Source organism: Calliopsis andreniformis, chromosome 6, assembly GCF_051401765.1.
Source record: "Calliopsis andreniformis isolate RMS-2024a chromosome 6, iyCalAndr_principal, whole genome shotgun sequence".
NCBI lineage: Eukaryota > Metazoa > Arthropoda > Insecta > Hymenoptera > Andrenidae > Calliopsis > Calliopsis andreniformis.
The window spans coordinates 3622583-3638887 of NC_135067.1; the positions used below are offsets into that span (position 1 = coordinate 3622583).

General features: G+C 34.2%; 1 protein-coding gene across 4 annotated transcripts; it reads left to right on the forward strand.

Moving 5' to 3' along the window:
* The first annotated feature begins 704 nt into the window (after positions 1-704).
* On the forward strand, positions 705-15540 carry Rab3 (RAS oncogene family member Rab3). Of its 4 annotated transcripts, none has more exons than XM_076379510.1 (4): positions 705-919; positions 8318-8539; positions 9243-9533; positions 11132-15540. In XM_076379510.1, exons 2-4 carry the CDS (start codon positions 8318-8320, stop codon positions 11285-11287), a joined length of 669 nt encoding a protein of 222 aa, XP_076235625.1. In that variant the 5' UTR covers positions 705-919; the 3' UTR covers positions 11288-15540. The 4 variants fall into 4 exon arrangements, with proteins under 4 accessions (XP_076235625.1, XP_076235627.1, XP_076235624.1 ...); XM_076379512.1 differs by lacking the exons at positions 705-919; positions 11132-15540 and adding exons at positions 6476-6836; positions 9698-9729; XM_076379509.1 differs by lacking the exon at positions 705-919 and adding an exon at positions 6491-6836.
* Positions 15541-16305: the final 765 nt, after the last annotated feature.

Genomic DNA, 16305 nt, shown 5'->3' on the forward strand with positions numbered 1-16305 from the left:
GGAATCAAACTTCAAGATCCAGTCAAAAATGTGTACAATATGTTCACGAAAATTCATCTAAAGATTACTTCATCGTTTTCTGTCCATACAGGTCCCTAAATTATAAGTACATTAATCTCAACGCTTGAGTATACTCTGAGAAAACAGAATTTCATCGCTTCGTGTTACCACTTTCATTCATGTATGAATTCAATTATAAGAGGTGGTGGTATGCTTCTTACCCACTGGGACTCAAAAATTCCTAATTATTAGACACCCCTCAAAACTAAAATATTATGCCTATTATTAAAATTCAGCCATAATGTATCTTACTCAAAGCAAATCTTCAATCTCTAAATACAATTTGAATCTACATAGCTCTTTGTCAATACACGAAAACAATAGTACATTGTCCCCTCTTCCCAACCAATTAAACCTTCTCGAACCTGCATCGCACTCTTCCGCTAACGCGTATATAGTACAATTAGTTTCGTGGCCAGCAGCGTAGAAATATGGGAAAGATCATCGCGTATGTTTTTTAACTGACCCTCGTATCCCGGATCAACAAGTGTCCTCCCCCAGAGACGAATGTCTCCTGACGGTATATTGATGTTGGATGGGTTGCTCACCACGCAGGCGCGGCTTTCCTCGGGATTGGCCCGAGGACGGGCGGGGGTCCACGAAATGGTCGATATTTTAGCTATAGCGGGCTACAGTGGTGCGAGCCTTTACCGAGGCCAGTCCAGTCTCTTTAAAATCGTCGCGAAACAACCCCTGGTCGGTGCTGCGTGTGTTCGTCGTCGTGTCGGATCCCCGGAGCTCGCCGTTCACGCCGGAAGTAACGTTCTCGAGGCGAGGTACTAGGGCCCCGAGTGCAGCGCACGGTGCATCCCCCGTAATCAGCGATCAGTCGTGAGAGGATCATCCTTCATATCCGAAGGTACAATCATCGAGAATCGACTCGTCGGATAGGAAGAGCAGACTCGTATATTTAAACTCTTCCGATTTCGAACCTGAATATTTCTGTCCGACCAGCCAGTCCGTCGATAGACCACTTATTGATTTCTCTCTGTCTATCTGTCTCTCTCTTTCTTGCTCACTCTGTCCCTGTCACTCTCATACTCTCACACTCTCTCCCCGTTTCTCTCTCTTCCTCTCCTTGTCTCTTCCTCACTTTTCCTCTATCGCGTTGAAAACCATGAGCCACCTTCCCACGCACTTTTCGCGCTGCATGAAGCTCATGCCAGTATTTTTTTCCCTTCTTCTCCATCGTCAGCAATCTGTCCTGGCGCTGGATCGAAGTCTTGACTATTGGAAGTCCAGCTCCTGGAATCAGTCCAAAGAGTTAAAAACATGAATTATTCAGACCGCCAGGTGAATCTGGGGCTATGAATTCGCTTGGATTGACTGTATATGTCTTGTGTCGACTTCGGATCTGCTTTGATGTTGAAGTGATTGTCAGTGAGGATTCGTCTCCGTTATGAGTTTCTCTTGCTCCTGTGTGACCTCTTCTTCTCTCATCTATCTTTGTCTTTCTTTTCGAGGTATTTGTGTGAGCCTTTGGTTCTAATTCGAGACGAATGTGTCAGCTGTGAATGATATAAGGGACCAAGGATTCGTACCAGGAGGAGAAATCCGTAGAATGGAAGGAATCGACAAGAAATTGGCTTATGTCATGGTCTCGTCGACATACTACTAGTCGCAGTCGAATGGACTGATACGAAGGAATCCAACGTATCGATTCAAACGCACTTTCGGGATCCAGATTCGAGCGTCACGTCGTTACACATATGGAGGCTCCATCTTTCGTCTACGTTCATTCTGGCAGCCGCTGAAATCAAATCCATGTAGCAAGCGGCGTGGGTGGTTAGGAGTTGAGAATCGATCTACCAAAAATATTTGCTCTGTTGCTATCCCCTTTCTTCCCCCACTGTCGCCATCCCGTGGCGCAACATAATCGACGAGCGTGAAGGATTCAACCCTTCTTAATGATATTTCCGCCATTTTAGCAGATATTTCCCATTCAAGTTATTGGATTGTTTGTTGGAATTAAAGGGTAGTGGGTGGAAGATGATCCAAAGGGATGATAATATAGTACAGTAGTGTTGAAGTGTCTAGAAGTTTAGTAAGAATTTTCTTCTTTTACTTAAGGTGTCTGTCAAGTTTAAGGTAGATCTAGAATAGACGCGTTAAATTTGAACCAGTTTTGCATTTAACTTCTCTTTTACCCATGATGTATTTATTTACTTAATATGTGTTATTACTTTTGCAACAGGTAACTCTAACTAAAACTTATAAGAAGTCAAATTGTAAGCTAAATTGCAATAGACTAAAAGTTACCTAGTAATAGTGGAAAACATCAAAATGTCTGTACATCAGTTGGCCTATATTTCAATAAGTATTTCATTGCTTCCAGTTGATTGATAGAATATACCAATATGATCTATAAGTTTTTATAAGTTAGGTGAGTGATTAACGTGGACAATATAAAAATATTTTGCTAAAAAAGGCAATGTAAACTGGAAAGAGCCTATTATACATGTCTGTTAGGTTTTCTGCCCTCTTACTATCTTGCAATGAAGCATTGCATTCATTAGCTTCTTGACTCATTCTTCTATCTTGTGTCATAAACCAACAAGGAATCGAAGGAGCGTCTAATAGAGCAGTATCAATATAAACATATCAGATCAACACAAGTTGCTCCAAGTCTCCACGTGTAAGCTATGAACTTTGTTGTCAAAGGAACTTCTTTTCAGTGCTCTGAAAGACTAGACATGAGGTGCAAGTGTCTATTACTATTTCCTGTTTGGAATACGATCTTACACATTGAAAAATTTCGTACACACATGATATTGCAGGGATGCAATTTGTGTGCAGCACTGGCTGCACGTCAACGTTAACATATGGGCGACGATATGATTATCGCGAACCTTGTCCCACTTTTCGCGGCTCTGGTGTTCGGAGCACAGATGCGTTGACTGACACATTTACCTGACGAAATCTTTTCATGACGTTCCAGCATCGACGATGGGTTATCGAACTTCCGGTGTTTGAAATCACTCGAAGACTGATTTTTCGAAAGATATAAAACAAAATTTTAAAAACAACCAATTGACTATTTTGGTCCTTTGAGTTCTTTATATCAATTTTTAGGAAACAATTGTATCGGTTTTGTCAATAATTTGTTGCTATTCTTTTAACACAGTTAACAATTGTTAAAATGAAAGTACAAGTTGGGTTAATGAAGTAGATTGAAAATTCTTTTATTTAAATTATATTTAAAAAAGGTACATAATCTTAGTTATTAAAAATTTCTAACGGAACAAATAAAAATGAATGAAGTGTTCTTATGGTAATGTAATTAATTTATTAGTTAATTACTAAATTGGTGTGTAGTTGAGTTGATATTTCCTAATTTTCTCTCGTTTCCATGAGTATCCTAGAAATAAGTGAGGTAGAAATGATAAAACTTGAAAATCTGAGAGAACTCTAGAGTTGCCGCTGCGACTCGAGCATGAAATCGATAAGAACCTCCCACCCAGTCTAAAAACTTCACAGAGTCTATGCTTCAGCGTCGTTTATTTAAAGTCATTTGCTCGTAGAGTTTATTTTCAGCCATAACTGCACTTAGGATCACAGATAATGATTAGAAATTGTTTGCCCTTCGACTTATAATGTCTCCTCTCAGTTATTGCGAATTTACTGTCAAGATAATTGTCAAGTATCTTCAAATCATTTTCGTGTTTAAATTTATATCGAAAAATGTAAGTTGCAATTTCAAGATTCCATCTGAATTATAACTTTCAAATTTTTACTTTACTAGTTGCAAATATACTCTTAAGTTTCTTTATTTAATGGCAAATGTAAATTTTAATTTTATAACAATGTTACAGTTACGTCTACTGAGTCCCTACTAAAATTTCAGTTTCAATCGTAGTTTTGTAATCAAAACTCATTAGCAAACTTTGGTTCTTTAATAACCAAAGTATTAATTACTACTCCTGTAGCATAACGTTGCCTACAATTTTCAATTATTTTATTTACGTATACTGTGATGCAATTTTAATTAGATCCTGAGATTTTCTATGATGCTTCTATTTGGAATGATTCAATATACTTACGCTTGTTATATTTGATCCTCCAATAGAGTTATCTAACTCAACTGTAGTTATAACTTGTGTTCTCAAACTTGACTGTTTAACACGGTTAAACCTATTATGCTTAAAGCTTTGTCGGATTTATGCTTACAGTATTCAGCTATTCAATACAATTGCAGTTGTAACTTCTAATCATCTTAATTAAATGTAATTAGGATTTCCATTTATATAATCCGATTCTGATGCAAATGTAACTCTTAACCACCTTTTTCGTTTACAAGTACTAACTTGTACAGTAATCACAGTACTTTAATATTTCAAATCAGAGGTTCAGTTCAAATTACATTTTCCAACGCGAATGTAATTCAATTATTTTCCTTCTCTTTCCATTTATTCATTGACGCGATTCCCCTTTCAAACACATTCAGTCCACGTTTTCTACATGGGTTTGCGATATCTATGGCCGCAATTGCCACCCGGAAAAAGTCATGGACACGGAACCGCTTGTCTTCCTATCGCTAGAAAACATAGACCGATTAAGAACAGCTAATATGTGGACGTTCTGCGGGTTACAAATGCATGTATTTTATTTCCATTCTTGTTGAAGTTAAAAGAAAGAGAGAGAGAGAGAGAAAGAGAGAGAATGGAATGGGAATAGAACTTTATAAAAGAAAAAATGAAAGTGTTGGATATGTAGCTGAAACTAGAAGGATCATTAAAGTTCTAAGAAATTTTATATTGAAAATTTCATGAATGAAATGTTGACTTGCTTTTATGTTTTTTTGTCGATTTTCGACACTGTTACAATTTCATCGTGTTGTGCATATTTTTAGGTTTCCATAGGATTATGTTGTCATTGAGATCGTATTTATGGGACAGGACATAAGAGATTGGAATTCTCGGAATTGATTGCCCTATTTATGGGATTATAGATTTCATCAGGCATCCGTGCACCTGTGTTAGAGAATTGCAACCAGTTGGATTGATCGATGCATTGGATTCTTCAATAATACCAGCTTGTTAGGGAACTATATTTGTGACTTTAGTGAGTGAAGTTGTAGAAAAGTTTGTCAAGGTTCATGTTATTTATTGTAAATACGTCGGAAATTTGTACTGTATTGTGTTGTTACCATTTCAAATCCCTTTTTGAAATTGAATCTATTGAAAATAATAAATCTGATAAAGAAAGGTAAAAGTGGGGATTGATATTTACATTAAATTAAAGAGTTAGAAACTGTAACGCTATTTGAATTAGTGAAACTAATTTTATTATATGAATGAAAAGAAGAATTCCCGAAAAGGAAAGTACTATCAATTAATGCTTCCATTGTCCTCATTTTTATACATCACTGTTTTGTCCGTAACAAAAGATATAACATTCTATTTATAGATATATAGGAATACCATAAATTACTTATTTAAAGAAGTAAAATTATTATAACACATTTTAAATAAAAATTGTACCTACTATCTTTCTGCAAATAATAAACAATGTAAAGAATTCAATTACACAGTACTATAATCATGAAAAATATATATCAACGAATTGCTGTCTTGAAAGCTGTAACTATATTTTAATTGGTAATAACCTTCAGTGGTGCCATTCTTCTTCCGCTACTGTGTGGGCGTGCACCCACCTATCAAGAAACCGCGATATCGTTTAAACAACGAAAAGGAACGGAAAGAAACCGTGAACCTGTCTACGTTGTCAAGATCGACGATTAGAAGTTTGGTGAAACGTGAACAGAGCTGTTAGCAGTTATTTCTAAGAATCAATATTTTATTTGTTCCTTCTTTAAATTTGAAACTTTAAACGTCAAAATTAAATAGAACAACGTGGAATATACAACATTTATTATTACGAATTTGCGAATCCTTTGTTATAGTCAGTGTCGATCATTTTATAATTGTTAAGTGAAAATGTAAGGACGGTGCTGCATTTCATATTTGTAAAAACTTTACATGTGGAAAACATTGGAGTTTGTTGAATACATGGAAGACACGTTTGTATATACATATACATGTTTACATTAAAATATTTTTAGTTACTTTTTTTATGTTTACTTAATGACACTGGGACGTTTCAGAATCTGAGAAACATTGCTTTGAATAAAAATCAATCAATTTTTTGTTAGCTATAAATTGCAATGTAAGAATTTTCCAAATAATTTAAATTGAAAGAAGTCTATTTATGAAATAGTTTGTAGGTTCTTAAAATTCTACTTTAATATATGAAGTAAATTTACCGAAAAAAAGAATTATCAGTATATTAAGGCGTTTATTCATCACTACCTACAATAAAAAATTCTCACAAATTTTAATTCGTTCTAATCTTTCAAAACTATTAAATTTCTCGAAATTCGAAGTTGATTAGATTTTTTCTTCCAAAGATTTTCAATAAAGCGAAACATTAAATTTCAAAATACTTTAAAAAGAATAAAAAAAAAAAGTGAGTTAAAACCAGAAAACATTGTGTATCTCTTAAAGTGTCTTAACATTCATAAGGAAAAAAGAAAGTAATCTGAAAATTCAGTAAATCCTGTCAAATTATGTGCAAGAAGTTATTAGAGTAATGTAAAGTGTTAAATTTCGATCTCGTAAAAGAAGACAAAGAGTTCCCTTGAAATGCCAGAGAAGCAGACAAAAAGCCAAACTGGAAACTCAGCTAGGCCTCCAGTAAAGGATTCTGTCCTGGAATTGCGAACAAGGATGGCTCGGATGATGTCCATCGTTGAGATTACCCCGCGCAACAGACATCCGGTATTGACAAGTGTGCCTTCGATAGCCACGTATATTTCTCAGTCAATTGCGAACAGTGCTAGTTGATCAGGGAACGTAGTTGGTTCGTAGAGGTTTCTAAGTGGGTGAAAACAATGACAAAATCGTTCAGTAATTGGATATCAATAGATACAGTCGATTCTAAAGAGTGGGTAGGCAGTTTGGACTTAAACTTTATGTTATAAAGGATAAGGACTAAAACGGAGCACGACTGAAGGTAGGAAATCTGTGAAAATAGATCCTAAAATTCTTCGCGGAAGGATAGTAAATTCTGGAGTAAATTCTGGAGATCGTAAACATTATTCAAGTTGATTTCTAGAGAGTAGTTGAAAGAAACAAGTTAAAGGTGGTATAGGCAATAAAATATTCTTACAATTAGTGAATGTAGTCTAAGTCAGTTAGTTATTATACTCTTATTAATAGCTTTCTATCAATCAAAACTAAATAGTAAGAAGGTTGTATTATACTTGTTTTTTTATAGAAAACACAAAAATCATACAAGTGAAGAATAATGAATGATTAAATACATGTTACTTATGTTTAACTCCATATGTTACCATTCAGGAATAACAAAGGTGCACTGATGATGAATGAATTTTACTTCTAAAAATTAGCAACTTGTATAGGATAATGAATACGTATTTACACAATGGAGGCATTATTAATAACTGAATAATGGCGTAATTAAATAATGGATGCATAAACAGTATAGTAAAAATAAAAATAATTTTATGATGATTAAGTTAATATAGGTAATGAAAGGAAGAATAAATTAACGCTTTGTAAGGAAACAATATTTTTCGAAATAATAACCTTTTGTAGATATTTTAGTTATGAAACGTTAGTTACTTTTACAAATATAGATACGCTTACATAATAGTCTCACATAAACACATTTCATGAATATTATCTCTCAATGAAAATCCGGTTTTTTACAAGGGGTGAGGTAAGAACAGGAAGAATGATAAAAGTAAAGTGCTTGTAACATTCCCTTTTATACTTTCATGATATACAGAAGTTAATTACGAAACAAAAGTGGAAGAAAGTTATACAAAGCTAGTCATTTTCCTTTAAACATCGTCTTCTAAAATTCCAGTTGAAATTAACAAAAAATTTTAATTTTCTATGTCGCATTATAATTTTTTTGAAGTATTAACTAACTCATTTCTTGCTAACTACTCCAACGTACTTTGAGTAATTTTGTAAGCCGTAAATGGTAGAAATATTTTCTACTTCAAATACAACGTTCTTTAAAATTTGAAGAAATCAATTTAATAGGAGAACTAATATTGTAAATATCTTATTTTACACTAGAAAGTATGCCTTAGTAGATATGAGCATTAAAGCAATGTAAATGAGTAGATATGAAAGTAATTCGAAATTTATTAGGGTACTTTTGCATGTTCAAACGGGCTTTATAATCCTTTCTTTTTCTTTCTATTTTATCTATGATTTCTTTGCAGATGGCGGGCAACGATCCCAAAATGCAAAAGGACGCCGCGGACCAAAACTTCGACTATATGTTCAAGATGTTGCTCATCGGCAATTCGGCTGTCGGTAAAACGTCCTTTCTCTTCCGTTATGCAGAGGATTCCTTCACCTCGGCCTTCGTATCGACCGTGGGGATTGATTTTAAGGTGAAAACGGTCCACAGAGGCGCGAAAAGGGTCAAGTTACAGATTTGGGTCAGTCAATTTTTGTACTTATATGTATAAAGTAACACGCAAAAAACATTCAAAGATAATAGTCTTATAGAGAAATATGAATTCAATATCAGATTACCTTATCATTTTAGTATCACTATTCTAGGGAATCCCCTGAGTCTGATCTATGTATGCAATTGCATATGGAAGCTTCATGTAATAAATCATAGCTAATAATGAAATTTCTTATGCATTTAAATTCTTAATTAAATTAATTTTTTAACTGAATTTAAATTACCAATTTTATAAAATAGATTTAATAATTAGGTAATCAAAATGTTGTAACGTGTCGGGAAAGAGCAACTTTTTAAAAATAAGCAACTAAATATAACTGAATATTTATATAGTTTCCATGGAAATGTGATTCTACTGACAAGTTTGCCCACACGTGGCTTCATTTATCACTTAAACAGAGACACAGAAAAATTCATAGTCATATATTATCTTTGCACGTGCATTTTCTTCACCTATTTTAATCAGTTATTTTTCTTTCGTTCAAATATGTTCACTTCTGTGAAGTTTCTGTAATTCATGGCTGGGATTCTAATTCATGTTTCTTGTGCGTTGGAACAATTTAACTGTAAAGTTATTATGGAAGGAACATGGAAATCTATTTTTACTGCATAATATAAATTTTGTTGTAGAATTTCTCGTATAATCTAATATGGTACATTAATGATTGCAGGATACCGCAGGTCAAGAAAGATACAGAACAATAACAACGGCCTATTATAGAGGGGCAATGGGCTTCATCTTGGTGTATGACATTACGAACGAAGAGTCATTTAATGCAGTACAAGACTGGGTTACACAGATCAAGAATTACTCAAATGACAATTCTCAAGTAATTCTAGTTGGCAACAAGTGTGACATGAAGGACGAAAGGGTGATTAGCACTGAAAGGGGCAAGGCATTGGCGGATCAGTTGGGTGTGCCGTTCTTTGAAACATCTGCCAAAGAGAATATTAACATTAAGGTAAACCTAATTTTAATCTACAAAAAACTTCGAAGTTAAGCTAGGCAAAATTCTATATTAGATTTGCGATAATACAATGTTAATAACTAATAATATAAAAATGTTGGATTTCAATTTCAAAAGTCATTTACATTAAAATAGTCTCACAACTCAATTTTGTTCAGCGACTCAGGTGAACTTAAGATTCAATTTAATGCGAAGGTGAGAAAATTTCAATTAACTTCAATTAGAATCCAATTAGATGGTTTAATTAGAGAACATGAGTACGTTTCAGCTTCATACATTTTTGTATAAGTTTCTCAACCATTTCCTCTCTCGCGCCTCACCTATCATCATCCCTTCCTAAATTGTTTACCGATACCATTATCCCTAGTAGTGCAGCGATCGCGTGTTGCTGCCATTAGCAGACGACCAGTAGAAAGGTTACCGTGTCACGTTTCACACTTATTTTCTGCAAGCTGTGTGTACTGTACCATTACTTTCGATTAAGCATCCTCCCCCTTGCCGCTTGTCTTCGCCTATTAATCATTCTTGCACAACCAAGTCGAAGCTATTGGCATTGACATATTGACGTCCACCCGATCGACTTTTCTGTTTGCAGTCAGTAGCGTTTACCTTGAAGCTCAAACGCAGCCACGTCTCATTTTAATGAAAAATACTTACAGACATTTCTGAAGAGTGGTATCTGACATGTTTGGGATTCATTTATTGGAGACCAATATAGTACCAAAAAATAACAAGTTTCTTGATAACTTCGATATTGCAGATACTTGTTAGTTAGGCCTTAACAAAGCTAAGTAAATCTGGATTGGGTATACTGAAATTATGGTTATACTTAAATTATGTTTAAATCATACTAACGATAAATTTAGATCAGACCAGTCTTAAGTCACGACAACAGACAATTAAGAATATGTCATAGAAGAAAAGCAGTTTTTAAGAAGATCGCCATATTTTAAAATGCGTCAAATTAACTGTACTAATATCTTCTTTCAGGGACATGCAGGTGGACGATGGGTGGACAGACGACAGGTGTCAGAAATTGCAAGGGTATTTCTACATGCTAAGATAACACAAAAATGAAGATAGACGAAATTGCGTTTCAGGTTTTGTTTTCAAGTTATTAATTGATGAAAAACGACTAAAATATGTATGAAATCTGGCTGATTTGGGACTTATACTACTGCTGTCGTTGTGTCTGACCTGATTAATGCATGCTAGTACTCGAATAAGTACCAAATCAAACATTCCGTGCAAATTTTAGGCGTTTTCTCAACAATTAATATTTCTGAAAGGAAGCCTAGAACGCAATTTTGTCATTCTTGATTTTCGGCCTATTATAACATCTAGCATCACCCTTTACAATTTCTGTCATTTGTTGTCGATACTGATGCTGTTAATTTATGAGATATTAATAGTTAAAATAGCGCCTTATGCTTTAACTGAAGATATTTTTAAAGGAGTCTACGATCGCTTAAATCAAGTGGGACCAAAAGCCACGTTCCAAATTATTAGAGAACTAATTATCTTCATAGGTGGAATCCTTACAAGATCACAAACTGAATGATTTATGTATATAACTTTCTTTGTTCTCGTAGACGGTGTTCGAAGTACTGGTAGACTGTATATGCGAGAAGATGAGAGAATCCCTTGACAACGATCCTAGTCTGATCGCGGGTGGCATGGGTCAGGATAAGGGTCAACGACTTACCGATCAGCCGACCAATCCAGCGAACACCAATTGCAATTGTTAAAAACATGGAGACCCATGTAAACGCTCTCACAAGAAGGATAAGAAAAAGAAGCAAGAAGAAGAAGAAAACAGAAGAAGAAATATTAGAAGAAAAAACGCGTGTATGCCTGTACATGTGTGCCTGAATGCCTGTGAAGTATGTGTATGCGTGTACGCTCGTGTATGTACTCGTGTGTGTGGGAAGGAGATAGCAAGGGAGGGAAAATAACGCTGGCTCTAGTTTACCCCTTCTTCGTCTTTCATTTCATTCTTTTTTCCAGCCGTTCTTCGTTCTGCTCTTTTTCTTTCCTCCTGTCTCGATTAATATATTTATATATATGCACATAAATACGTATGTACGTATGCATACAGGGTGGGCCATGCGACCACAAGTATGGTTTTTGTCCTTGATCAGATGAATTTCTTGAAGATGTTCGAGATTAAACTCGATATAGAAGGTTAAACAACTGAAATGTGAAGCTCAATCTCATCTTTTTTAAACAGTCATTATTCTTCCACAGTTCGAATTCCATCATACAGATACATTTTGTTATTTTTAATTTTAAAGGTTTGAAGAAACGACTCTCATCACAGCTGGACCTAGCAAACGAAATTACAATTATGAAATTGTTTGCTGTAATTAGTTTCTATACTTTTCTACTCAGTTATTTGATAAAATAACTCAAAATAACCGATTGTGAAAACAACTGGATGACCAATATTGCGCTATTCACCCTGTATGTATAAATATGTATGAAGGTTGTAGTCAGATTACGCGGAGGTGCCACCGAGTTGATCCGTGTCCGATTGCGAGTAGATGTCGTTGTTTTTCGGGTTCAAAGAGAAGTTTCGAGAAATATGTGGCGAGGGAACCGACGGTGGCTCGAGTAGATTCGATGAATTCAAATGGCATCGTAGCAAGAAAATTGAAAGCACGTGCCCCTGCTTCAGGGTGTTAAATTTCACGCCAGTCTTTGGCTTAAAACAGAGATGTATTCTTGTCATGATGCCGAAATTTGCCTTTCGCCACTTTGTATGGGTCTAATCTTTTTATTCTGTTTAACGTTCATAAAAAGTTTGTTCGTAGACCCAGAAACCGTTGGACAATAATGAGGACGGAGCTAGTAAGAGAAAGAAAACGATTTATGGCACGTTTATAAAGACGGAGCAAAAAACATTTAAACTAATTGAACTTGAATTTAAATTTAATTAAGTAACTATTTTCTAATACTATTTAAGAGTAAAAACTTTCAATTTTTTTCCAGTGGCGAAGGGGTTGAAGGGTAACAACAATGTTCCTGAGTCGTGATTTTGATCGATTCTGTTCTAGACAAGGAATCTCGATAAGGTTGTTAGACAAAATGACTGTGTTCCTCCAAAATTATTCGAGAACAAACTGACCACTACGTTGTTTCTTTTCATGTAATATCTTTTCCTTACCATTTTTTCTAGATCAGTTTTAGCCATTGCCTAGGATCTCTTTCATTGTAATCAGTTTCAGAGGAACACAGCCAACTCGATAACGATTGTCGTTGACGATTATCAAGCGCACCTCGATTCATAACTGAGAATATTTGATGGTCCACGGATAGAAAGAACGTCGATTTAAAAAACATGAAAATGTTCATATTAAACCGCATATACGCTTGAAAAATTTGTAGCGCATTATTACCGTGCATTCCGCAAATTTTAGCGGCATGTATTTCGTTTTACGTTGAAATTTCAGTGGGCTGCATTTTTTCACGCGTAAATGCAGTTTTAGGACACCGTGGTCAAGCGGCAAGTGTGCAATTTATGTGACAAATAAATGTTATGCGTTTAATTGCAACTGTGGCAACAAAAGAAAGAAATATATAAATATGTGTTGTATTTAATGAAAGAAGTACTTCGTGTAGGTTGGGATCTTTGTTATTCATTTTTCTCTTTTAAGTTTCGAACCTGATCTCAGTTCAACTACCAAAACTCTTAAAGATAAGAAAGATGTGTACATTTCAGGTAGTTTCGAAGACTCTTCTAAATCCCTGCTGGAATTATTGAAGATATTTCCTTGGGTAACTATGGAAAGACTACAAATAATTTTATGGTTTGCTGATTACTATCCTTAATGCCAAACGGGAAGAATATGTCTTAGTTTAAAGGCATAACAGCCTTTCAATCATCTTTGTTATACATGATCAAAAGAGAAAGTTTATGAGTGTTGTTTTAGAAAATATTTAAATTTGAAATTCATTTCGGTGGGCGGTTTAATTTTTAATGTTTGTATTTACCTAAAAGAAAGTTATAGGAATTTTTGTACGATTATGACTTTTTATTGGAGTTCTCATTCGAACCTGAAATCTCAATGACGTCAAGCTGATGCACAATATTAATTTTGATCTTCGGAAGCTCGAGCACCCAAGATGCGGACGTTAATAGAATTGTTGCGATGGCTGAAGTGCATTGGTGTGGACGCTAAGTATCGACGGATAAATCGGGTAAATTTGAAGCGAAAGTAAAAAAACTGCTACTTTGTCTTCCATTGAGGACTTTTGCTTGTCTTACAGTGATTAGATTGCCGAAAAAAGGAATGGATTCTGTAATTTGTCCAATATGTTGATCAATCTGAGAATTGAATACATTTTCTAAGAAAATTTAATGGAAGAATAATTTAAGAGATTAGAAAACAATGAAGAAATGTAAGCAATGATGTTTTGCATGTATAGAATAAATTGAAACTACAAATTTGATAAAAGTACAAGCACAAATAAAAATTAAAAATCTCATGAATTCATCATAGCAATAAATTCGAAATTGTAGGGATGTATTCTGTGGAAAAAGTATTTTTAAAAAGGAGTAACATGGATGCAATATGTGTATGATGTAACTAAATTTCAACTACAAATTTGATAAAAAAGATATTACAAGAATGGTACTGAATTAATAAGGCAATTATTTGGGAAAGTTTCTTGATGCGTGCAGTAATTGAAAAAATGAAAAATGCGGACATCTTAAAAAAGTCTTGTGCTTGTAACATAATAATATGAAGAATCTACTGAAATTAGAATTGCAAAAATTACAATGAGGAACGAGAAGAAATATTGTTAAAACACTTATTTACTAAAGTTCTTTTATACTCAAATATGTTTTCTAACTTCAATGTTTGCGTGACAATAAATAGACATTTGGTGGCCAATCGATTCTAAGAAAAGTGAAATTCCAAATAAGTGGAAAGAGTTAACTATTTTATATTAACCAACATGCGCCGATGCCCCATTTTCTCCTTCTCTTTAAAGAATCAAAAAGTTCACAGAGAAGCAGGAATTCCATTGTTCTTGTCCCATATAGGCAGGTTTTATTGGTTAAAGAACATCAAGCTCCCTACAAAAGGGCATTAATTAAAGGAAAGCAAACACGAAATTAAAGCGACCTGGTTTTCCAATTTTACAGAGTATTTCAATGAATTCTCAGCCTTAGTAATATTTGTATAAATTACTCCAAGATTTAAATTATTTGCAACTGCAGTAACTATTTTCTTACCGTTTTATAATATTGCACGGATTACTCGTTATTTTAGTAACAATTTTGACAGAATTAATTTCGTTCTAAAATAATTCCAAATTTTATATTCAAGTATTTTGAATTTTTAATATTCAAATTATGATTTAATTAGAAATCTGCAATTCTTAATTATTGTAGCGCAATCAAGAAACAATAGGGGAATATTTACCACTAGCTCGAACTATTAAATTTTAATGAAAAATCGAAGTCTAAAAATTTCAGTTTTTCGAATTAATATTTCAGAAAACGACAGTTCATGATTGGAAATTTAACATGAAATATTCATTTTCGAGTGTGCTGACCTCTTTGAACAATAAGTGAAAAATTTTGGGAAGAAAAAAGGGTCGAACGATAGAGCATATCGATTGATCTTCGGCGTCAATTATCGTGAACACTGCAGCGTCCATCCGATTACTTTAGCCGTCGCCTGGCGTTATTAATCTACTATAGGCGAGCCTGCCCTCTGTACATACAGCAATATATTTAAAAAAAGAAAGAAGAATACATATTATATATAAATTATATTATATAAATATAAAAAAATATATATATGTATATTATTGAATCTGTAATGAAGTGTAATGTAAGCGTTACTTATTCGTGTCAACTCGGATACGACTCGAGAAAGAGGAAGAAGTGAAGCGTCGAAATCGAGTAACCGAGTCGAAGAATAATCTGTCGATCGAAGAATTGTACCGATCACATCGGAGAAAAATAAAACTGTGCTGTTAACGTGGAGCGTTCTACCATCTACAGAACATTTATTACACTATTCATTAATCTGATTTTATTTTTATAATATTTACAGATGTTAAAGTGCATCATTTTTGTTTTAACTCCTGCTTCCTAATATTATTTTTACATGGCAAGCCTCGATTTTTTACCATTACTTTACTATGTATATTTTGAGAACAAATTATTTTTTAAGAAATCTTAACAGCCACTACCATTTTCTTCCAAAAGTGTTTCTTCCAAGTACATTACGGTGCCAAAACTTTTAACGTAGCTTTTCAGCCTTTAATGCGTGGAAAATCATGTAGGCAAACGAGGTCTATACTATTTTCTTCGTTTTTCTTTTCACAAGACTTTTCTAGAAAAACTAATCTTCTTTCGAAAGTTGATGGCTTCAAGGCTTTATCTCTAAAGCAAAGTTGGCGAAATAGTGTTTCGAATACTTAATTTATCACTATAAAAATAAAAACACTTTACACTTGATGTATATTATGTTGTAAATTTCCAATTTAAAATCGTTGAGTCTTCAAGTTTAGTATTAAGTATTCATCTAGAAGAAACGAAGTTTGTCATATTTAAAACAATTTAAAACTAAACAACTTTTAAAAAAATGTAATCTTAGTTTTCTAGTTGTTTTCCGAAGTATAGGAACTAGTTTGTTATTCCTAGTTTTACATTCTGTCCTGAAGGTGAGCAACTTTTGCAGCACGGAGCCAGACGTGTGAGGAATTTCAAGAGGCATCGATCAGTGCCCATGTCTTCATTAACCGT

Coding starts and splice junctions, on each gene's coding strand:
- Rab3 (XM_076379509.1), top strand. CDS start 6,702: ATGCCAGAGAAGCAGACAAAAAGCCAAACTGGAAACTCAGCTAGGCCT. Junction 6,837..8,317: donor CCCCGCGCAACAGACATCCG/GTATTGACAAGT, acceptor ATTTCTTTGCAG/ATGGCGGGCAACGATCCCAA. Junction 8,540..9,242: donor GGGTCAAGTTACAGATTTGG/GTCAGTCAATTT, acceptor TAATGATTGCAG/GATACCGCAGGTCAAGAAAG.